This window comes from Aspergillus mulundensis (assembly GCF_003369625.1).
Source record: "Aspergillus mulundensis strain DSM 5745 chromosome Unknown scaffold_2, whole genome shotgun sequence".
NCBI classification, from domain to species: Eukaryota; Fungi; Ascomycota; class Eurotiomycetes; order Eurotiales; family Aspergillaceae; genus Aspergillus; species Aspergillus mulundensis.
Window position 1 is genome coordinate 2,014,541 of NW_020797890.1, and position 24,104 is coordinate 2,038,644.

Sequence of the window (24,104 nt, forward strand, 5' to 3'; positions counted from 1 at the left end):
GTCTTGACGATGCTTTGGAGTCGAATGAAGCAACAATATTGTTGACAGCGCAGCAAACGCTAAATCACGATGCGGTTAGAAGTTGCCTATTTGCTTATCCCACGGTGCTCAATGTGGCTATGTTGGAGGTACTACTTTAACGAGGAAGCTTCGTGAGATATCGCATTGTGACCAATGTGGCTGGCACTATAAAATATGTATCAATTAGCACCAAGTTGATAGTGACATTGAGCCCTTAGGAGCATGTCTAGCGCTCCAAGATAGCCCTGCAGACCCTGTATAGCATCCTCGGAGGAGAATAATACTAATCGTAAAGGAAACCAAGCTATTCCTAGAAAGGCATCAATAGTGAATGTGGCTGAGGCTATTGTCTCCGCCCAGTCTCAGCTTCTCCGCCTCCGCATCCATTGTTTCTTCCGCCCACGTTCTGTCCTTTCGCTCCTGTCGATTCATAATTGAGATGTTATAGTTCAGTTGAGCTCTTTACCTATCGCAGTCGGTTTCTCGGTGAGCGCGTTTTGCGCTTCTGCTCTATCCTTCCCTCGACGAGCTCCGTCCTTCGACCTACGTCGTTCATTGATGTCAGATCTCTCAGATCTCCGGCCTGCTTTTGCTCCGAATACCTTTCCCGAGTTCATTTACAATAAAGAGATATAATGAGGCAGTCTGAAGATTGCGAGGAGTCTCAATTACTTCCGGCGTCTCGCTCTCGTTCCTTGTCCAGGAGCTCCGATGACTCCGATGACTCCGGATTGTCCGTCGATTCCGTCCTCGAAGAACAGAAGTACATACCCGCATCGGTCGATACACATGTGGATACGCAAGGAGTGAGATATCGTGATGAGGAGGGCGGAGAGGCCGGGCTCAATGAAGCCATCCTTCAGACGAAGGCTTCTAGTAGCCGACCGCGTCGACTTATCTGGTTGCTGATTCTACTTTGCTGTGGAGGCTGGTTAGTAGCGCTTGTGCTGTTTATAACTCAAGGGCGACCGGATTATCGGACTGCGGTAGACGAGCAGCTAGCCAATTCTGGCTCTGTCTCGGGCGGTACAGGTTCGGCGAAGTCCCTCACTTTGGACGATGTGCTTACAGGGACATTCTCGCCTCGAGGCCATTCAATTGCATGGATTGCTGGGCCTGATGGCGAGGATGGGCTTCTGATGGAAAGTGGGGAGAACGGAGGAGAGGGTTACCTTCGTATCAAGGATATCCGTCAGGAAGCAAAACCGAACCGGGTACTGATGCAGAACTCTACTGTGGACGTTGAAGGGAGGATAATCAAACCCAGTGCCATGCGGCCTAGCCCTGATTTGAAGAAAGTGCTGATAATCTCCCATCGCGAGAAGAATTGGAGACACTCCTATACCGCGAGGTATTGGATTTTTGACGTGGAAACTCAAACCGCTGAACCCTTGGACCATGACAATATCGATGGACGAGTTCAGCTCGCTCATTGGTCTCCCAAGTCAGATGCGATTGCATTTGTTCGAGACAACAACTTATACCTGCGGAAGCTTTCTTCAAAGCGTGTTGTTCCTATTACCAAGGACGGCGGCGAACAGCTATTTTACGGTGTGCCCGACTGGGTATATGAAGAAGAAGTCTTTTCAGGGAACAGTGTCACCTGGTGGTCTGATGATGGATCTCAGATTGCTTTCATGCGGACGAACGAGTCGGCCGTGCCAGAATTCCCGGTTCAATACTACCTCTCTCGACCGTCAGGAAAGGCGCCACCTCCGGGATTAGAGAACTATCCGGAGGTGAGAGAAATCAAGTATCCGAAGGCTGGCTCGCCCAATCCGTTTGTTAACTTGCAATTCTACGATGTCGAACGGGGTGAAGTGTTTTCGATGCCTGACGATTGGGACGATGAGGACAGGCTTATAATCGAGGTGAAATGGGCTACTAAGGGCAAGATTCTTGTCCGAACAACCAACAGAGAAAGCGACATCTTAAAAGTGTTCTTGATTGACACGTCATTGAAAGAAAGCAAGCTTATCAGGATCCAAGATGTCGCCGAGCTTGACGGTGGATGGGTAGAAGCTACTCAGTCTGTAAGATTCATCCCAGCCGACCCAGATAACGGCCGACCATATGATGGTTATATCGACACCGTGCCCCATGAGGGATACGATCACTTGGCGTACTTTACTCCGCTTGATAATCCAGAGCCTATCATTCTTACCTCTGGCGAATGGGAAGTCGTGGACGCGCCTACTGCTATAGACCTGACTCGCGGTCTGGTGTATTTCATCGCTACCAAAGAGGCTCCAACTCAACGCCACCTGTACCGTGTCAAGCTCGACGGATCTGACCTCCAGCCGCTGACTGACACTTCCAAACCCGGCTATTACGATGTCTCAATGTCAGAAGGAACCGGATACGGATTGCTCAGTTACAAAGGTCCTTCCATCCCGTGGCAGTCTATCATCAGTACCGAGGGTGACAAGACCACAACACTCAAAACTATCGAAGACAACACAGCTCTATCAAAATTGGTGGCTCAATATGCTCTACCAACAGAGATTTACCAAACCATCACAATTGACGGCTTCACCCTCCAGGTTGTTGAGCGACGCCCACCAAACTTCAACCCAGCGCGAAGGTACCCCGTTCTCTTCCATTTATACGGTGGCCCAGGGTCTCAAACAGTCGACCGCAAATTCACCGTGGACTTCCAGTCCTACGTCGCCGCAGCCCTAGGCTACATCGTCGTCACCGTCGACGGACGAGGAACCGGCTTCATCGGACGCAAAGCACGCTGCATCATCCGCGACAACATCGGGCACTACGAAGCCGTCGACCAAATTGCGACCGCCAAAGAGTGGGCTCAGAAACCGTACGTCGACGAGTCCCGAATGGCGATCTGGGGCTGGAGCTACGGCGGCTTCATGACGCTGAAGACCCTCGAACAAGACGCCGGCCAGACCTTCCAGTACGGCATGGCCGTTGCCCCTGTTACTGACTGGCGGTTCTACGGTAGGACAGACAAAGCCCTATCCAACGTCACGTCATCCTACATTCAACTAATCAAACCCTCCCAGACTCCGTCTACACAGAGCGCTACATGCACACCCCACAACGCAACCAAGAAGGCTACCACAACAGCAGCATAACAGACATGGTGGCCCTCCAAGACACCGTCCGCTTCCTCGTCATCCACGGCGCCTCCGACGACAACGTGCATGTTCAAAACACTCTCACCCTCATCGATAAGCTGGACCTCGCGAGCGTCCAGAACTACGACGTCCACTTCTACCCGGACTCCGACCACAGCATCTTCTTCCATAATGCGCATAAGATGGTTTATGAACGTATGTTGTCGACGATTCCCCCATACTGCAATTTGAGCTGGTGAGCAGAGCTAATAATTGATTGAAAACAGGCCTCGCGAGCTGGCTCGTCAACGCGTTCAACGGCGAGTGGCACCGAATCGCGGACCCCGTGCCTGACGAGACGATGTTCAGTCGGTTTGCGAAGAGGGTTCTGCCCGCTTTTGCGCATTGAGTTCTTGCTTTGTCGTAGCGAATATATATGTGCGAGATATGTGGGTATAACAAGGGTATCGATCTGGTTTCGGCTCCTATAGTCCTTCTACCTTGGACAAAGGCGTTTGGTGTTTTGTACGCTTAGTCTTTTGTGGATTGAAGTCTACTCGACAATATATACAACATCAAACCGTGTCTGTTGGGAATCCCGGAGACATGGTGAGTTAGTTAAAATTCCGTAAGGGGTTTTAATAAAGTCCTTGGAACGATGTCTATTATGGCTTGCTGGACGATCTCCCTATTCTTTGTGTCGCTGCTTCGGCAACGAAATCTAGTCGAAATTTTGCAGGGGTGGTTTACTTACGAGCATGACTACGGTGGGCTTACGGATGTTTCTACATACTTGAGAACATTGACTACACGGAGCAACAAATTCGGTGGGGTATCTGCAATTAGAATATATTGTTTGTGCAATGGAAGAACCATTCTATACAAAGGTTGACCGAGCCTGAGTAGACCAGTCCAAGATAAATATGTAGGTAGGATAGACAGTGACAAAAATAGACATGAGAGATACGAAATATATGCAAGTGACAGGAGGAATATACTAGACAGAGAAAGAGAAAAATAGACAAGCGAAAGATGGAGAAAGACACTCCACGCAACCACCAAGAAGCGCTTTTCGACTAGCTACCCGAGTAAGGTAGACTAGGCGGCCTCTTCAAATCTGATGTGATTATTGCCGCCGCCCTCAATGCCGCGGTAGACACTCGACTGGAAGAACTCCTCTCTCATGATGGTGCTAACGTCGGAATTGCGATACTGCTGCAGATCCTCCCTTTGTAGACCACGGAGCTGTTCGCGTCCACCCGTAGAGAGACTGCCAGAGCGTGATCGTGAATGCCGGGGGCGCGTGAAAAGCGGAGACTTGCGTCCGCCCGGAGAAAGCGGGCGTTGGATGACGCCCCCGGCGCCGTGGGCGCTGGGAGCGGGAGAGAGGTGCAGCGAGTGTCGGGGTGCGAAGACGGGGAGGGGAGAGTTGGGGAGGGGCAGGAAGCCGGAGGAGGCGTCTGTTGTTGACGCGTTGGAGAAGGCGGAGTATAGGGAGGACGGACGGTTGAGGAGGTTTGTGGTCGCGGAGGCAGGAGCGTAGTAGCTTGAGCGGGTGGGTTGTTGGTTGTGACCGACGTGGGAGAAAGGAGCAGTAGAGCTGGTGTAGCTCGTGTACAGGGTTGACATACCAGAGGCCGCGGAGGAACGCCAGGAGTGGACGGCGGAGCGGGGGATTGTGATGACTTCCTCTTCGATGGGGAGGGTTTGCTGGATGGCTGTTGCGATATCTGCAGGCTCGTGGAGGCCTGGGACGCGGGAGGCCATCATCTTCGCGGACTTGCCGATCCAGAGCATCTGCTCGTGCTCGCGGAGGTAGCGATCGCCACTGAAGGACTTCTGCACGATCTTGCGAGTCATCATGCCCAGTTTGCGGCGGTGGTCCGACTTGTCGTACATGCGCTGAGTGATCTTTGCGACGTCTTCCGGTGTTGGCGACGATGGAAGAATGGGGGCTGGCTCGGTATCGTCGGCGTACTTAGACCACTCGCCGAGCATGGCAAGCATGGAGATCTGAGCCCTGGCGAGCGCGACGGCGTCATTGGGGGCGACGACAGCGCTGAAGCGGGAGAAGTCATCTGGGTCGCTGAGAACGCGGAGCGAGGCGCCGACGTCGGTACAGACCACTGGCGCTCCAGTCAAGGCTGCCTCACCGAGCGCGAGAGGGAGACCTTCAGACAAGGAGGAGTTGAGGAAGAGCCAGGTGCTCTCGAGGACCTTCATGGGGTCAGCTGTGCCGCGGAGAGTCACTCGTCCTCGAAGACCCTTGGAGGCAATGATTTCCTGGCACTCGGTAGAGTAGGTAGGGGCCTTGTCGATCGCGCCGTAGATATCGAGGTGGTAATCGTCGAACTTCCACTGGTTGATGATGATGTCCGCGGCGAGGAGAGCGGTCTTGATGTCCTTGGCGTACCAGACGTGCGAAAGCATGGTCACTGTAGGCCGCTCGGTCTTGATCTCCTTGACTGGGGCGAACTTTTGCATGTCAGTGATACCGTTGACGACGGGGTCGACCTTGCGACGGAAGACATTGCGGTGCTCAATTGCTCCCTGGCACGTTCCGATCTCAACTTCCCAGCCCGGGTTGAAGAAATCGGCACACGGCGAGATAATATCCGCATGGTACAGAGTGAGAGCGGACGTGACTCGCATCAGACCAAGCAACGCATTTCGAACAAAGGGAGAAAGCTTGCAAAGAGCTGAGGACAGGCAGAGGTTCGTCTCACGCCAGGCAATCGCGTGATCCCAGATCTGGAGCGTACAGTTCCTCTTGATCTTGCATACGACACCATAAGAAGCACTCACACTGTGATGAGACGCCTGGAACACACTGGGAATCTTATCGGGGATGGGAATCGAGAAGATGAACAAGTAGCGGTACCAGAGCTCCAGAGCAACGTCAAGAGTCCCCAGCGTGGGCAAGTCAGTGCTGAACCATTCCGAGGACGGCACAGTGTTAGGCATCTCCTGGGTAAGCCACAGATCCCGCCAGCTTTCCTTGACAATCTCGCTGTTCCAGATCTGTGTCCAATGGCGCGAGTCCTGGAAGAACGTGTTCAGATTGACCAAGGCCCTAGTAGCCTGGCGGATATCAGCCTTGGACAGATCCACAGCACGGGCTCCCTTGACGAGGGCTGTCAGAATGGGAATAAAGTTCATCTTAATGTCCATGTCATTTGCCGATGTGACACTCTCCACCTCAGAGTCCAGTTTGTTCCTGAAGAGACCGTGTGTGGGTGTAAGGAAGTCCATTCCCCAGAGCGGAATCACCTTGAGAGAGAGAATGTTCTGCTCAGTCTGGTGCTTCGGCACACCAAAATCGTTCGCTGACTCGCAAATCATATGCCACTTGATTGTTCGCAGAGAATTGATCATGTCTCGCCGACAAGCAGACACACCACCTCCCTCGTTTGGCCAAGTACCGTTATCCGCAGCCATGACGTGAAGAGACTTCTCCGTGTCCGAGCCAAAGTCATTAGACCTCGTGTTGACAACAGCGTCACCACCAGGGCCAAAGTTGAAGAGATCGCTAACTTTGACGGCCAATGGTGTCCAGCTGGAAATGCCATCATCAAGATCCGCACTCGCCGCAATGGTATCAGCCCGTAGCTCGAGGTACTTCTTTGCCGAAGCAAGATCACCCCAGTCACGGCTGCGCCAGTATGGGGAGAGTGTCCTGTCCCTTCGAAGTAAACGCTCATCCATCCAGCGCACAGTGATTCCGTCAAAGTCAGTTTTATCTTTCCAGGCCTTCCAGATGAGCGAACGAGCCCGTGAGGTCGAGACGGGGAAGCGCTTCCTTGTCAGCCGGAGCATGCGGGTGAAGATGTTGGAGCTTAGACTGTCGCAGTAGAAGAGAGGGTTGTCATGAACAAAGCTAGTGAACCTGGGTTTTGCGAGAACTTCGAGGTAATCGTGCTCAATCATCGGCGGTGTCTGGATCTTCTGCCCATTGAGTGTAGTGAAGATCGTTGGGTGGAACTTGTGGTCATATAGCCAGCGCGCCTCATAGACATCAGGACCCTGGACAAAGGTCGCCTCGGTAACCTTTGCATGAGGAATCCATCGGTCAACCTTCTCGGGGTGGCGGAGCGGCGGAGCACACCAAGAGACTGTGCAGGTAATATGGGACAAGGCAAACTCAGCCCGGAGAAGTTCGTCACCAAATCGAGGGTTCTTGCGGTAGTGGTACTTGAAGCGAATAAGATTGCCATCCTTCATGTAAGAACCAGCCTCGATAAGTCCTTTGCGGTTGTACTGTACGCTCTGGAGATGGTTCGTTCCGCGCACGCATCGTCGGCCCATCGGGACCTTGGACTCGGTCAACTTCAGCGTCAGACCCTTCTTCGTAGGGGCCCGGTAATCGTAGTGATATTCGTTGACAATGTTCCCACCCTTGTATTCTTGACGGATCAGAAGCAGAAGGTCCTTCGAGTAAGTGCTAACGCAGCTAAGGCTCTTCGTCCCTTCGGGTTCTGTCTTGGGAGTTCCAGCGTAGTAGAGCACCTTGAACCCTCCGTCAGGCTGGTTTTGCCGGAAAGCAGTGAAAGTCCCGTCAAGACTCTGGACAATGTACCTGCTCTTCTTGATGTTGACTGTCATGCCCTTGGTCTCATCCCAGAGCTGCTTGACATCGTCGCGGCCATAGAAGAGGAAGAAGGTCAGGCCCAAGTCTTGCATCACTTTGGCATACTTCCACAACATGCTCAACGCAAGAGTAGCAGGCACCCGGATAATGGCAGGATAGCGGCTCATGACATGGTTGTACTCTCGCTGGAATTCGGGATCGGCAACCAGAGCGATAACGATGAACTTCAAAGCGGCAGCCAACGTGTAGTACACTGAGAACAAGGGCTTCAAGATAAAGTACGCAATCGTGGGAAGCTGCTTAGGCAGGTATGGGATGTATTCCGGGGTCTCAGACTCCTTGTAAGCGGCCGATTCACCGGTTCCGTAGTTGGCATAATCCAGGATACTAACGGCCGCTGCAGCTGCAACGTTACTGCGCGCGATGTGAACCGACAGGTCTTTGATGTCAAACTGGCAGACGCTGTCCTCGAGCCACTGGTAGTGCTTTTCAGACAGCTCACACGGCTGCCCAAGACAACGGTCGAGAAGTGCCTGTCTCACAGCCTTGGGCAGCTTCTCCCAGTGGAAGTCGGATTCGAAACCCAGACACAATTGGCGCAAAAGCTCCTTTTTAGCCCAACGTACAACAAGAGGAGTGTCGGCTTCATCGCGCAGCTGTCGGGCAGTAATTTCGGTCACACCAGCAGCAACAAGCGACTCGGCGAGCACCGCATGTTCGTGGGGAATTTGCATGATGGATTCGGCAACAGCGTGGAGGAGGGTCTCAGCGATAACTTGGCAGTTGCCGGTGACGTCTATCCGCTGGTCCAGTCCTCTTCCCACAGCAACAGCAACCTTCAAGTGGTCTGAGCTGCTACAGCTCAGCGCGTGAATACCAGGCCCAAGCGAGCCGAGAGGAACAAGCTCGATCGTAACCCCACCAGCCTCCCAAGCCTTCAGTGCGGTGTTGACAATCTCCTGAGAGTGCGGGAACGCTTCTTCAATTCTAGCCTCTCTTCTCCGTGTGAGAAGCATTTGCTTCACTTCCGATCCAGGGTGGCTAGAGGGTACAAGTTTGAGGCGGACGTCGGTAGGGACAAGAGAAATGCTCTCGTAGAAGGTTTGCAGCTCCTGTTGACTCCAGTCAGGATCTTCCCAAGGCGCAGTGTATGCGTGGAAGGTCCTGCCCAGCTCGACCGGCGAGTCGACCCGCTTGGGCATGCCCATTTTAGCCGGGATGAGGGAGAGGAATGCAACCGTCCAGGTGGCGGCTCCCAAGCCGATGACTTGCGAGTACATGAAGTTGGGCAGGGAGACCTTGAGCGCAATACCAACGGGTAGACCGATGAGCGACCCGATCAGCAATGGCTTCAGCGCGTGAGGGCCAGTAAAGATCTTCGTGTACTGGTACCAGAGCAGACCGGTGTACGCCCCAACATACGCCAGGAACATGATCATTGCTTCCATGTGCGACTGGAACGTCCAGACAAGGGCCGTCGAGAAGGCAAGACCCCATGAGTGCCACAGGAGGAACTTGCCCAGGGTCTTCCAGTAGATCTTTCTCTTAAACCTGACGTCGCGCTTTTGTGAGTTCCGGATGTCTTTGGCGGTCTTAAGGGCAACCGGGGTATGACTGCCGACGAGGGTGTGGAGCTCTTGAGCTTTGGTGTCGATCAATACAGCGCCAATCAGGTAGTATGCCAGAGAGAAACCAACAGCCATTCGATTGGCAGTTGTCAAAGAGGCCGACAGACCGACCAGATGACCACCGCTGAGAAGTTCCACCCACTTGTCCAAGAGAGCAACAATGAAGTAGAGCATTCCACAGCCGATCTCCCTACTGGACTGGCGCCAATGGATAAAGGCGTTGTGCAGGCGAATTCCCCTCTGAGCGGCCTTGAGCGACTCAAGTGCGACCTTTGTCTGTGTGTTCCACCCAGAGCTGAATGGAATCGGTCTGGGAACATCGGCGTATCTGCAGTACCAGTCGAGAAGGAAATTTGTGGCTTCCCAATCGCGCGCAAGTTCGAGCACAAGGGTGCTTTTGGTCGTAGGTCTGCTGAAAAACCAGCGGTTCCGCTCGGTAGATACATCTTGCAGGAGCGCCTCACGCGACAGCTTCAGCACGGCGGGGTCACTGAGGGTACCGAATACCTTCTCGTCTCCATTGCCGTGCGTCTCAATGTACCACTTGCGAATCTCTGTGTCATCCGTTCTCCTCAACTTCTGGTACCAAGTGACCCATTTCGAAGCGACACTTCGTAGACCCAGAACAAGAGCGCCAATGAATACATAAATGACCGCAATGTAGATCGCAGAATCATGACCTGCAAAGGTAGTCACGATTGGCGAGATGAACAGGATCGGAATGCACGCGAAAATGACCTTGCGTCCGGAGAGGAAAGTAGACCCGGGGTAACTGAAGCTTGCAAGACAGGCAAAGCCTGAGAAGTAGGTAGTTAGAGCAATCAGATAGAGGTAGAACACAATGCCCGCTCGTGGGCCGTTCGCGCCAGACACCGCTACAAATCCAATGAGACCACCGGCGACTGTGAATGCGAGACCGGCAATAAACCTGATGAAAACGAACATGTTTGTCGCAGCAAAAGCCATGGAGATCAGGTAATACGGGCCACCACAGGCAATCCATGTACCGATGCCTCCGGACAGCAGCAGCGAAATCATCAAGGCGGTGGTAGCACTGTTTTGTTCTTCAAACGTCATGAAGGCGGAAAGATACAATCCACGTCCAATAAGGGTAAGAAGGACAATATCGATCAAAGCAGGGACAGCAAAGACACTGAGGAAGGTGAATCGCTGGTATCCGCGCATCGGCTTGACTTTGTCATCGGGATTGACATCAATCTGCGCACCGGCATACGATGTAGCCATTTCTGGAGCACCGTTGATCCAGTCCGGAAGATCCTCATCCTTGTAATACTTGCGGAAGCGATCTGACAGTAGCTTTCCGAAAGCGCTGGGTGAGATGTCAAAGTAGGACTCGCAGCGCGATCCAAGAGCAAAGGACTCAGCGAAAGCAGCGGCTTGGTCAGAATGGGCGTTGAAAAGCGGGTTCCGGTCGGTAACTTCCTGATAGATCTCGTCGATGGCTCCTTTCCTCGCGGTGCAGAACAGCGCAAGGGCCATGATGTCAACATAGGCGTCCAATTGTCCTCCTTCCATCAACTGGCACAGACCTCGCGTGATTTGAGCAAGATCGGCTTCGCGGCGCTCCTGGAGGATCCGCGGGAAAATAGCCTCGACCTCGCGGAAAAGCGCCAGGCATGTGGAGGGCGAAGGGTAGCTGCATCCTTGTTCGCGGTACCACTTGACGCGCGAGTCCACCAATGTCTCAGCAGAAGCCGACCCTTCGAGGTAAGCGACCGTGTTGACCTGCTTGAGCTGTACAAGAGACGTCCCTTCGATGAGCTGCTGTTGAAGATAAGCGCAGATAGACTTGGTTATGTCACTCGCGGCATCCGTCAAAGACAGGTGTTGCAGGAGCAATAGTCGTTCCTCGGGACTCAACGCTTCGATATCTTGCACCAGTCGGCGAGGCAATCCAACTTCCTCAACGATGTCCTTTGAAAACTTGGCCAACGCAGTTTCGACTCCGAAGCAGACATGTCGAGGGCAGCCTTTCGCGGACAGGTAAGTGTGCAAAACAGTGCCAGCGAGACCCTGCACATTCTTCGAAATGAACACATCTGTTCCTTCCGAGTCCATGTGGTACACACCCCAGAAACGTACATCGGTGTTCTTGCGGAAACCAGAATCCAACCCAAGGTAGACGCGAAGCTGTTCAGTGGAAACGAGGTTGGAGAGCTCCTTGATGTGGCCAACAAGCGGGTCTGAAGCACCCCAGTTCGATAGCGCAAAGCCGTCGTGGAACTGGCGCAAAAGTGCACCCAGACTCTGCATTTTTGAGAGAGGGACCGGATGAAGTAGAGCGAGCGACTTGAGCCGCTGCTGGGATTTGAGGATCTCAGCAAAGGCACTCGCAGTGGCTTCAGCGCCCAACGGGAAACAACCAAATGCCTTGTATTCTACTCCGCCAATAGAAGTGGAGAGGGGGTTTGTTTGGGACTTGGCTAGGGAAACCCAGTCAGGAGGGTCACGGATCACCGTTGTTAAATCGCTTTGGGTACCATCATCGCGTTCTGACGATGCGATGAGATCCCTCAGCGCTGGGAAGAATGGCAGTAACTCATCCCATCCGCTGCTGACGATACCACTGACGTCTTCCATGGTTGAATTCGACCGCCAGCGATCGTGAGCGCTCATAATCTCTGGCTCTTTCAGCCAGCCAAAGGAAGAGAGAGGCTCCGGTAGCTTCGTGTTGAGACTGACGTCCTCCAGGGCGGCCCTGCGGCCTATCCAAGGAATTGCGCTGTAGAAATTGCACCATTGCAGTGACCGACGAACCACTGCGTTGGACAAAGCTGCGTCGTCGTCGATTGTTTCCCAGGCCACCACGGTAAAGTCCCTCATGCACGCCTCTGACACGAAAGCCTTGATCGTTGATTTCATGCTTTGCAGCTGGAAGTAATCGCGCTTCTGGCCATTAGGAAGAATACTGGCGTTCCTGACCACCAAACCAGCGATAGCCTGGTTCTGCAACACATTGCGGTCTGGAAGGAAGTCCGGGGGCGCGGTTTCCAGAAAGATCGACAAGCCCAGCTTGTGGATAGCCTGGAGCGTGCTGGCCCAGCACTCGGAATTCAGTTTCCCTTCCCAGTTGGCGAGCAAAATGCCGTTGAAATTAGAACCCGGGAAGACATCATTCAGAGCATTGTCAATTTTGTCGATAACCGCCAAAGTCGTATCCTCCTTGGAAGCCGCATCCTGAAGGTCGAGTCGGCCCAGAATCTGCTTGCCAGCAGCAGTTGCGACAGCTTCAATTACCCCGGACTGATAAGGATCCACAATCAACATGTCCCATTCATCGAGGAAGCGACGTTGATAGTCGTTCAAATGCTCGTCAAGACGTCCCAGGTAGACGCCGGCAGACGAAGGCTTTTGGCCAGTTGAGCGAGTATTGGCCAAGTTCAGATGCCTGTTCGACAGGCCATTGATCCTTGCGGATATCTGGGCGGACACCTTTTCGGGGCGTCGCCTGGACTATACAACTGTCAGCGCGTCCATGCATGTCCATGTCAGGAGCTCAAATACCTCGAAATAAATTATGCTTCGTAAAATTGTAGAATATACAAGGTATACTGTTCCAACTGTAACGCTGCCCAGTAGAATACCAATCAAAACCTGGGATGGTTAGCAAAAGCAAAAAGGTGCATGGGTACCATGTTCACGCACAAACTGCCACCAGTGATTTCTCATATGATCCCACCCCACGGGCGAGACAGAGAGAATCTCAGTCATCCTGATTAAAAATTAAGTAGAGGTCGGCCGTGACAGAAGCAAGAACATAAACACCGAGGTCGAGGCGTCTATAAGGGCCTCGAAGACTCAGAGCAGCGAAGGTCAGGAGCAGTTTAAAAGAGAACCATTGTTTCAGCTCCGGAAGGTATATATGTCGGCGAGTATATAAAAGCAGATAACGAAGGAACTGCGGCGTAAGCGGCCTTTGAGCAAAGCAAGGTAAGCAGAAACGAGGGAAGTAGACGACAAAATAGTGATGTTGAACGAGAGACGGTCGAGTTTGACTTTGGCAGAAAGGCGAAGTTTAGCGCTGCAGGATGTATGGCAAAGTGGCAGGCGGCTCAGACCCTCAGAGACGATTAAGGGATTCCTTCAAATCATTTGATCAGTCAGGCGCAAGTCAAGTTGCCAATTCCTTTGAGCCCGCTATGCACCGATGGGGATGGCCGACGGATGGATTATGGAACGACCGAGACGGTATCTAACGCCGGCCGAGCCTGCAGTAGAATGACCCAAGGACAAAAATAGAGGCGAGGTTTGCAGGCTAGACCAGGCTAGAGTGGTTGGGTGTCAGAAACACAATAACTTGAGGCAAAGGCAGCTCGGACGAGAACCAAAGGCGCTCGCTAAGGAGCGTGGCAGCCATCTGGGGGGCGAAGCGGCCGAGACGATGGAGACGAAAAGAGCCAAACGCAGGAAAGGCAGGTTTCATTCGTGGCCGGCGATTGCAGGTGGCCACGAACTAGGATTGTCGCGATGTTGTGGAATCTGCATGGTCTGTTGACCGCACCAGCCCAATGCCAGGGAGTATAGCGCGGTTGAAACGAAATGGGGCCGGTTAGGCTCTTTGGCAATGCTGTGATTGGGCATTGTGGATGAAGGCTCTCTTTGACCAGTGGATTGACTGTGCAGAGACGGGTCGGTGGATGTCTGGAATCTGGATGATGGCAACGGAGTCTCAGAGTCTGAGATGGAAGAGTGGAGACTGATGTCGAGTCAGCAGAGTAGTTTTGCAAATACAGCAGGCGCGGCCTTGGCGTTACACGGGTCGATACTCATACATACCAGTCTGTCATACAGATGATTACGAGTACCATACGCGTGACTGCGGACTGCGGACTGCTGACTGTGCCACTGCCGACTGCTCGGCTATTCCTCCTCCGCTTGCTTTCCCCTGCATACAATGACTCGATGGCGTCCATGTGCGATGGCTGCCGTTGTACCTTGCACCATTCTCCCTCAGCTTTCGATAAATTGAGATTGACTCCCCAAACCTGCTGCTAAGAACCCAATCTCGCTTGGGAATCCTGCCTACGAATGTCATTGTTTGCCAGGCGATAGCGCCGTGGCGCGATGTCTCGAAAAACGAGCAGTCCCTGGCGCCACTCGACCAGTGCGGACTGAGACTAGGCGAAATGAACTGCAGCTAAGGAGGCTCGGGCCTGCTCCTGGCAACGGACAAGAAGGATTGTTCGCTTATACTTCCTTTCTACTATCGCAGTCACAATCCGTCGCCCCATATTCCGGCCTTCCACCCTTTCAGCCTTCGGTTGCGTCTTTAATCTCAGAAATTAGATCCATCACGACTCGCGTGGTTCAACAGAAATCCCCGTAGTGGAGCAGTCCAAGGTGAGACAGGAAATCGCCAGCGAGATGAAGCAACGGGAGTCTGGCATAAATAGCAGTTAGCAGGCCTCGTCACCTGGAGATGGATCTGGATTCTGGATTCTGGAGGCTGTCAACGGCTGGACTGAGCGATCACCATCAGCGTGTGTGCATCTCCATCTCCACCCCTATCACCACCATTCCATTCGTTTATTCCAATCCAGCCTAGTCATTCGTTTGCCTGCACCTGCACCTGCACCGTACCTGCGGCGGCCAGTTCGCAATCATCATGGTTGCTCCAACGCTGGTCCTCCAGATCGGATGTTTCTTTGGCTTTTTAACCTGCGACACTCCCCGCGGTGTTTGGCCTGAAGGACGTCCGACTGTCATTTCTCCGTTCCCCCCTGGCCCGAGTCAGTCGTATACCACTTCGGTGACTTCGACTTCGACTTCGACCCAGACCAGCATCACCTTTACTTCGACCTCTACTGGTCCGACGGTGACTGGCATTCCAACCCCTTCCGTCCCCGTGACTACTCCCCCACACACGACCCTGACCACAGTCACCACTCGACCAACGTCCACTGCCGACTCGACCACCATCTCCAGTACTGTCGTTGACCCGTCCAGCTCTTCTACTATCGTTCCCGACCCTAGCACTGACCCCGGCACCTCTCAGCCCGGCACTTCTGAGCCTAGCACTTCTGAGCCAACCAGTACTGCCACTGAGCCTGGTACCTCTCACCCCGGTACCTCTAGTGAGCCTAGCACTTCTGAGCCCAGCACTGCTACTGAGCCTGGTACCTCCCAGCCCGGTACTACTGAGCCTGGTACCTCTGAGCCTACCAGTACTGCCTCGGACCCGAGTACCTCTCAACCCGGTACATCGGAGCCTACCAGCACTGCTACTGAGCCCGGTACTTCTGAGCCCACCAGCACTGCTACTGAGCCCGGTACTTCTGARCCCACCAGCACTGCTACTGAGCCCGGTACTTCTGAGCCCACCAGCACTGCTACTGAGCCCGGTACTTCTGAGCCCACCAGCACTGCTACTGAGCCCGGTACTTCTGAGCCCACCAGCACTGCTACTGAGCCCGGTACTTCTGAACCTACCAGCACTGCTTCCGAGCCCAGTACTGAGCCTGGTACTTCCACCGAGCCCGGTACCTCCACTGAGCCAACGCAGACTTCGACCAGTGTCGTCGATCCCACCTCTGACCAGTCAAGTACTGCCACCAGTACCCCTGGCTCTGATCCTTCAAGTACTTTGACTTCTTCAAGTACCTCTAGTGCTGATCCGTCAAGCACTTTGACCTCTTCGGGCACTCCGACCACTAGTCCTTCGGATACTGTGACTACTTCCAGTACCCCAAGCACTAGTCCCTCGAGCACTCTCTCTTCCACCTCGACCTCTACTCTGAGTCCCTCTACTAGCCCGTCTAGTACTGTGACTTCTACCTCGACTACCCCCAGTGCTAGTCCTTCGACTTCCACCTCGACCACCCCTAGTGCTACTCCCTCTACCTCAACCTCGACCAGCACTACCCTCACTCCTACCACTACTCCTTCTACCTCCTCTACTCCCACACCCTCCCCAACCATGTCAACAACCACAAGTGTGGCCCCCGTGGCCACCGGCACCTTGGCCGCCAACATCCTGGTCATCGCCCGTGACGCGACCCAGGCCAGCGTTGCCTCCTCCGGCCTCAACGGCTACGGCATCCCCTACACCACCCTCCTGGTCCCCCAGGCCGGTGTTGAGCTCCCTGCCCTGAACTCCTCTGCCGGCGGAAACTTTGGTGGTATCGTCGTCGCCGGCGAAGTCAGCTACGACTACGGCAGCGACACCTGGCGCTCTGCCCTGACCGACGACCAATGGAACCAGCTCTACGCCTACCAGCTCGCCTACGGCGTGCGCATGGTGCAGTACGATGTCTTCCCCGGTCCTAAGTTCGGCGCCGAGTCCATCGGAAACGGCGGCTGCTGCGACACCGGCGTCGAGCAGCTCATGTACTTCACCGACACCACCGACTTCCCCACCTCTGGTCTCAAGACTGGCTCCTCTGCTGGCGTTTCCACTTCCGGTCTCTGGCACTACACGGCTTCCATCACCAACACGACCACCACCAAGGCCATCGCCAGCTATGCTGCCGGCGGCGGTGTCGACGGCGAGTCCGTTGCTGCAGTCATCAACAACTTCGATGGCCGCCAGCAGATGGTCTTCTTCATCGGCTTCGACACCGTCTGGTCCCAGACCTCGAACTACCTGCAGCACGCCTGGATCACCTGGATCACCCGCGGTCTCCACGCCGGTTGGCGCCGCGTCAACCTGAACACTCAGATCGACGACATGTTCCTGCAGACCGACATCTACCAGCCCAGCGGAACCATCTTCCGTATCACCACCGACGACATGGACGGCATCACCAGCTGGCTGCCCAACATCCGCGCCAAGCTCAACTCCGGTAGCACGTACTTTGTCGAGATCGGCCACAACGGTAACGGCAACATCGAGGCCGGTGTCACCGCCGCCGGCGAAGACACCTGCTCCGGCGGCGCAATCGAGTACGACTCGCCTCCCGACACTGCGCTCGAGTTTGTCAAGCCCCTCGGCACCGGAAGCAACCTCTGGCCCACCTCACCAACAAACTACACCTGGTCCACGACCTGCGAGCAGGCCGATACCCTCCTAACCTGGTTCCAGAGCCACATGGACGACTACGCCTACCTCAGCCACACCTTCACGCACCTGGAACAAAACAACGCGACCTACGACGACATCTACAAGGAAATCAACTTCAACCAGGTCTGGCTGCAGCGCACTGGCTTCGCTGCTTCCAGCAAGTTCACCAGCAACGGCATCATCCCACCCGCCATCACCGGTCTGCACAACGGCGACGCCCTTCGCGCCTGGTGGGACAACGGCATCACCAACTGCGTCGGCGACAACACGCGCCCGGTCCTGCTCAACACGCAGAACGAAATGTGGCCGTACTTCACCTCGACTGCCTCTGACGGCTTCGACGGCATGCAGGTCAACCCCCGATTCGCGACCCGCATCTACTACAACTGCGATACCCCCGCCTGCACGACGCAGGAGTGGATCGATACCTCCGCGGGCGCCGGCGACTTTAACGACCTGCTCGACACCGAGCGCGCCGAGGTCGCGCGTCACCTGTTCGGTCTGCACCACGACCCGTACATGTTCCACCAGGCGAACCTGCGCAACGTCGGCACCGACCCGATCACGGTGGGCAGCGAGACAGGCCAGTTCAGTATCTTCCAGGCGTGGGTTGAGACGATTGTGGCGGAGTTTACGCGCCTCGTGGATTGGCCGATTGTCACCATTACGCATCAGGAGGTACGCGCCCTTCTTCTTCCTTTTCCTCTTCTAAAAAGCAATGTGTGCTAACGGTTTACGTGCAGATGTCCGCTGAGTTCCTGGCCCGGTATACCCGCGACCAGTGCGGATACGCCCTCAGCTACATCCTCGACAACGGGGCCATTACTGGCGTGACGGTGTCTGCAGAGGACGCCTCGTGCAGCGCCCCGATCCCCGTTACGTTCCCCACTGCGCCGTCGAGCACGCAGGGCTTCGCGACTGAGCAGCTCGGCTCCGACCCGCTTACTGTGTGGGTGCAGCTGTCGGGCTCGCCTGTTACCTTCTCGCTTAGTAGCAGCATTGCTCTGAGCTAGATTGGTTAATGACAGTCGATTCGAATGGTTTGTGATAGTAGGGTGGTGGATGGTTGGATGGTTGGATGAAAAGCTGCCAACGCAGCACGACACTCACTCACTTTCTCCCTTCTATTCCCTGTTCAAGTTCAACACTACTATTCTATTCTAGTGCGCTACTACTGTACCTACTTACTGGACCTAATCATAATCCTTAGTTGTTACTAGTGAGCTGAGCTGTAATGTGATGCAATGCAATGTGACGATGCAGTCAGTGTCAGAATCACGTCAAGCCAGCGGCAGAGCAGACTTTGTTAGCGTCAACCAGGATGGACTTTCTTTCCTTCTCGATCCTTCCTCAGTCTCTCGATCAATCACATTGTGCAGCCTCGCCGCTGATCCCTGTCGAGGGTTCTTGGCCTGCAGCATGTCTCAGCGCCCCCTCAACCTCCATCCCTGAAAGGCTGTGCCGTCCTGACGACTCCAAGGATGACAAGACGACAGCACGATGAAATAGATGAATTCGATGAGCAAGCATGGTATAACCCGGCTCTCCGATTCGCTGCGCGGATATTATCCAGGCTGATCTCATCAGCATAGATTAAGTGATCCACCAGCGTAGATTAACTGATCGAGCCGCTTGGATCGTCGGGCGCCACTAATTTTCCTTCTGCCCTGCCTTGGTCTGTCTATCTGATCTTCCGAGCGACTGAGGTCATTGCCATCTACCAGACTACCACCGTGACCAGGCCGGTTATCACGGCACAATGAGGGGTTTTTTGCTGTCACTGTCTGTCCCTGTACTTTGTACAACTCGCATGCGCCTAGCCGCCCGCCCATTGCCAATACATTGGTCAGCACACCATCACAGTCACTGACACTGCCAGCTCCAGCTCCCGCTTCTCCAGGGATGATCCTTTACGGCCCGGGCTCCGGACTGGGGGTGGCCAGTGGCAGTTCCACCTCCGGATTCCAGGCACGGCTGAGCTCGGAGATAAGCTCTTGCTGCAGCCGTCGGGTAAACTTGCCTCGGGCTCGTCGTCGGTCCTTCATTAATATTGCGGTGCGACTGCGACTGCGACTGCGACTGCGACGGCCGTCACACTCAGGATAGCATGACTCGATTCAGGCACCGTACTCCCCCGCCTCCTCCGTACTCCGTGTACGGTAGAACCCGAGGAATACGAGGCAGGGTCTGTCTGACGCTGCGGGAAATCTGATATCGAATCGAATGACTCAGGTGCCTCCGCTGGGAAAGACAGACGTTAGACCCGAGATCCAGGGTCGGAAAAAGCAATGTCACCTTCCTGAACGGTGGGCATGGTGCGCTGGCCGGGCTCTGCAGTCTGCACTGAGTCCACTGACTGACTGGTCGCCCGACTAGCAGGATATTGCTATTAAGGCCGGCAAAAATAGCACTCCCCAACCCATTGGCAATCCAGCCAAGCATGCAAGTCTCAGTTGTTGGCATATCAGGCCACGCTATGGTCCCGGCGGCAGCAGGCTTTGCTTCGCCTGCTTCGCCTCGGTTCCAGGTCTCAAGCTGACGCAGCCAAGAAGTCGCTAGGCGCCGAGAACGGAGGGTCGTCTTGGCCTGCCAGGGCTGGAATGGGCGAGTGAGCTGCCGGCGTGCCTGGCTGGCCCTGATCCTTTGGGCTCTGCTGACTGTGCGCTCTGCGGCTGCTGAGTGGCGAACCTTGTTTCGCTTACTTACAGTACAGAATAACTTACAATACAGAATAGATTACTGGCGGTACTGTAAGAATTGAGTACATGTAATCAACAGACAGTTCAGCCCTAAGACCTTTGAGGCTAGCCCGACCAGGGTCTGTATTCTAATCAAACCACCAATGACCGAGAACTTGGCTTGAGCCCCTCCAACTGTCTGCGTTTGATCTTAACAGTCCTTCTAAGTTCTCCCAGAATTTGCTGATCAGTGATCACCAGACCCGTGTCTCTCTCTAACCCAACCTGAGTCTGACAGCTTCATTCACCACCACCTGTCTCACTCTACTGCTCGCCATCCCTCCAAACTCAATTACCACATGGCTCATGAATCGGAGAGGCCCAAAGCTAGCATGCAAAGGCAATAGCTCAGCGCTAATTTTAGGCTCCGGCATTTCGCTCTCTTGGGCGTGGCTAGACTCAGCCTCGATTGGCGGCAACCAACTGTGAACAAGACCCTGCCCGCGACTGAGACCCTCGCTGAGACCCTCGCTGTTTGATCTGTCTTACTTTGATTTCCATCTGGAGTATACTCAACCTCTTCACGGCTGCCAGCTGGATTGAGTTAGTTGACTTGATTTTGAGGATTCACTGAGCCTGGAGTGCTGGAGCCTGGTGCCTGGAGTGAAGTGACTGGACAGTTGCTTTATTCTCCGTCGCATGCAATTTCAGCCCCTCGCATCGTTACACCGATCTGCTTGTCTCACCTGATTCTCTCCTGCGTCTTTTCATTCAAGTCTCTCCTTAAGACCTCACCTCTCTGGGTAAGACAACCTGGATCATCTTTTTCTCTCGGCGCACACTAACCTCAGCCCTACAGTCCTACCAAACACCAGCATGGAATCCCTCAAAACACCCAGCACGGGCTGGAAGTCCTGGACGGCCAAGAAGAAGGCCCTCGTCCTCACCTCCATCCTCGTCTTCATCGTCGCCGTCGCCGTCGCGCTCGGCGTCGGACTCGGACTCGGCCTGAACAACGACAACGACAATGACGAAGACAACAACGACAACAACACCGGCGGAAACAACACCACCAACAACACCAACGTCTGGCAGCCCGCCGTCGGCACCTCCTGGCAGATTGTCCTCCGCTACCCGCTCAACGATACCTCCGTCGACGTGGACGTCTACGACATCGACCTCTTCGACAACGAAAAGGAAATGATGGACGAGCTGCACGCCGACGGCCGCAGGGTCATCTGCTACTTCTCCGCAGGCACCTACGAGGACTGGCGCGACGACGCAAGCAAGTTCCCGTCCAGCGACATCGGCGATAACCTCGATGAGTGGGAGGGCGAGAGCTGGGTGAACATCAGCTCGTCCAAGATCCGCGACATCATGCTCGACCGGTTGGACATTGCGGTCGAAAAGGGATGCGACGGCGTGGACCCCGACAATGTCGACGGGTACGACAACACGAACGGCCTGGACCTCAGCGAAGACGACACGGTCGACTACATGAATTTCCTCGCGGAGGAGGCGCACTCGCGGAATCTCTCCATCGGATTGAAAAACGCCGGCGCCGTGATCGATCGCGTGATCGGGAAGATGCAGTGGAGCGTGAACGAGCAGTGCGCGCAGTACGACGAGTGCGATACGTACGCGGCGTTTGTGCGCAGGGGCAAGCCCGTCTTCCACATCGAGTATCCCAAGGGCGACGACACGAACAACCAGGTTTCTGTTACCGGGGCGAAGAAGACGAATGCTTGCGACTTTGACGACTCGGATGAGTTCTCGACTCTCATTAAGAATATGGACTTGGATAACTGGCTGCAGGAGTGTTAGCCTACCCTCTACATCACCAGACAGGATAACATTATTTCTTTCGAATGTTGACATAGGACTTGCGATGGCATGGCATGGTTGGAGTTGTTTTGTCTACCTACCTCTCTACGGACTTTACTTTGTTTAATCTTCATACCCGCCTAATTTACTTCGTCTCGTATATACAATACAATGAGCATCAACGTGAACATCCATGGAACAGTCCTTGCTGTCATTTCATCTCCTGACATTCTTTACCTGACTTACAAATTCCAAGATACTCACTCGGCTTACCATTTACCATCCAGTCTTTCCTCAACTCTAATTCCAACCCCCGCATTCCAACGTCCCCGAACCGCAACCCTCCCACCCATGGACGGCCTCTACACACACTACACACACTACACAGCCATCCACAGTTCCCCAACCAGCCGGGATCCCACCTTCCACACCCGGCGCATCACTCAGCCTCCCCGCAGCCTCAATCCCCAGATTCCATCAACGGTTCTCTAATCCGGCCGGGATCCTACCTAGCTTCCAAACCCGGCGCACTCACTCAGCCTTCCCCAGATTCCATCCACGGTTCGCACATAAGCATATCACCTCGTATACCTCGCTGCGTCATACGTTCGCCGGCACTTACATCATCACAACGCTCAGGAACAAAGACTCGACCGTTGGGGATCGCCGGCTCTTACATCACCACAGCACAGAGTTCAGGAACATGACTTGGACCGTTGGGAACCTGATTGCCCGGCTATACCCATTCTCAGATCTGCCGGGCATGTCGCTTCACAGACTCGGCATCAGCATCAGCATTAACATCGCGTCAGCATCAGCTCAATTCCCCCAGATCTCGCGCAACGACAAACAATGGTTCTCGCCCGCGTACTCGCTACCCGCTGCCATCCCCGGCAGCAGATAGGTCACAGCTGCAGAGCAAAGCCCTTGCTCCACCGTCAGCCGCTGAAGTCCTCGCTAACGTCCCTGCGGCCGTAACCGACCTGCACCGCACCTCGTCCTCCCTGCGTTGCAATGCCATGCAATTGCACCTCTCGATGAACCCCGGTCCAGTCTCAATCTCAGGGCTGAGAGCTGAGAGCTGAGAACCCCGCAGGAAGCAAACGACCCATGGTGCGCTGTGCTGTGCAGAATCCGTCGTCCGGTCTAGAGTCAGGGTCTAGACGGCCCCGGGCATTGCCATTCAGCCCTGCCTGCCCGGGCGGCCTCGCTAGCCTCCTCCGCCGGAGTGACTAGTCTACGGAGTAAATAATGGCACGCAAACATACTTGCATTAAACATTGAGGCAACTCGTCTCGAACACTAACACTAGACCCGGAGACCCCGAAATGCAGCCAAGCCAGCGTTGAGGCTCGCTTGTGCTGGATCTGACTTCTTCGGCCGACTATTTAGTATTTAGTATTTACCATAGATCCGGCGTTTGTTGTCCGGTCGAGTGGCGCCCGCCTCTTACAGACGTGGCCAGCCTCGTCCTCGTTTGCTGCGGGCTGTGGCTGTGGCTGTAGTAGGCGTACTTTTTATCCGTTGGTATTTCAGCCGGTACTGAGGTACCTGTATGGCGTACATGTACCGGTACATATCAGTACGGAGATCTGATACCAAGCCAAGCGGTAAAATACGCGCAGCAAAAGTACCGGTACATGTCTGTGTACTGGTACAAAACCAGGTACGGGTAGAAAATACGGTGGAGCACGGAGCAATCGACTCGTTAGCTCCCGAACCAAAATTCGACGTATCACCTTGGTCTCTGGAGTCATGCATCCATGCTCTCTCTCCAAGTCCAGCGGCTAGCAAGCAGATTTTTTCTCTCCATCGACCGCACTGACTCTCTCTTCTGTAGATTTCAAACTTCAAGCTGCCCCTGAATGAGCCCCAGCCAGCAATGCCAATAGCATCAAGATTCCCAAAAACCATCCATCGAACCACGGAAATCCCAGTTTCACACTCAAACCCCAAGACTTCCCAAGCCCATCGAGGCCCCAAATAAAGTGCGCGATTCCACCAAGGTCCTGAGAAGCCTGGGCTTAATTTCCTCCAGGACCAGGACCAAGGCCAGCAGCGTCTAAAAATATGGGCTATGGGACTCTGAGACGCCGATCGATCTCGCACGGCTCGGGGTATCGTCACGGCAGAGTTTAGGCTTGGAAATCAAGTTAATTTGGCTTTAGCATGGCAAGCGCAAGTCAACCATGCGAGTTACTCTCTAGTTATGTGGGTGCGCCCGGCAATGGCCGGCGAAATTATGGGCCTTTGACCTTAGTTCTGGTC

At 54.4% G+C, this 24,104-nt stretch overlaps 4 protein-coding genes across 4 annotated transcripts; 3 read left to right on the forward strand and 1 right to left on the reverse strand.

Moving 5' to 3' along the window:
• Positions 1-656: 656 nt before the first annotated feature.
• Positions 657-3,507, forward strand: dapB (dipeptidyl aminopeptidase dapB; the record flags this gene model as incomplete). The annotated part of the gene is made up of 3 exons (XM_026745322.1): positions 657-2,979; positions 3,045-3,314; positions 3,386-3,507. The coding sequence occupies 3 exons, from the start codon at positions 657-659 to the stop codon at positions 3,505-3,507; spliced, it is 2,715 nt and encodes a 904-aa protein (XP_026606188.1).
• Positions 3,508-4,196: 689 nt separating this feature from the next.
• On the reverse strand, positions 4,197-13,046 carry gtb3 (glycosyltransferase family 4 protein; the record flags this gene model as incomplete). Its single annotated transcript, XM_026745323.1, has 3 exons — positions 4,197-12,788; positions 12,840-12,929; positions 12,981-13,046. The coding sequence occupies 3 exons, from the start codon at positions 13,044-13,046 to the stop codon at positions 4,197-4,199; spliced, it is 8,748 nt and encodes a 2,915-aa protein (XP_026606189.1).
• Positions 13,047-14,940: 1,894 nt separating this feature from the next.
• On the forward strand, positions 14,941-18,347 carry agd3 (putative extracellular serine-rich protein; the record flags this gene model as incomplete). Its single annotated transcript, XM_026745324.1, has 2 exons — positions 14,941-18,012; positions 18,078-18,347. 2 exons carry the CDS (start codon positions 14,941-14,943, stop codon positions 18,345-18,347), a joined length of 3,342 nt encoding a protein of 1,113 aa, XP_026606190.1.
• A 2,541-nt stretch (positions 18,348-20,888) lies between these two features.
• On the forward strand, positions 20,889-21,836 carry DSM5745_03309 (endo alpha-1,4 polygalactosaminidase; the record flags this gene model as incomplete). The annotated part of the gene is made up of 1 exon (XM_026745325.1): positions 20,889-21,836. One exon carries the CDS (start codon positions 20,889-20,891, stop codon positions 21,834-21,836), a length of 948 nt encoding a protein of 315 aa, XP_026606191.1.
• Positions 21,837-24,104: the final 2,268 nt, after the last annotated feature.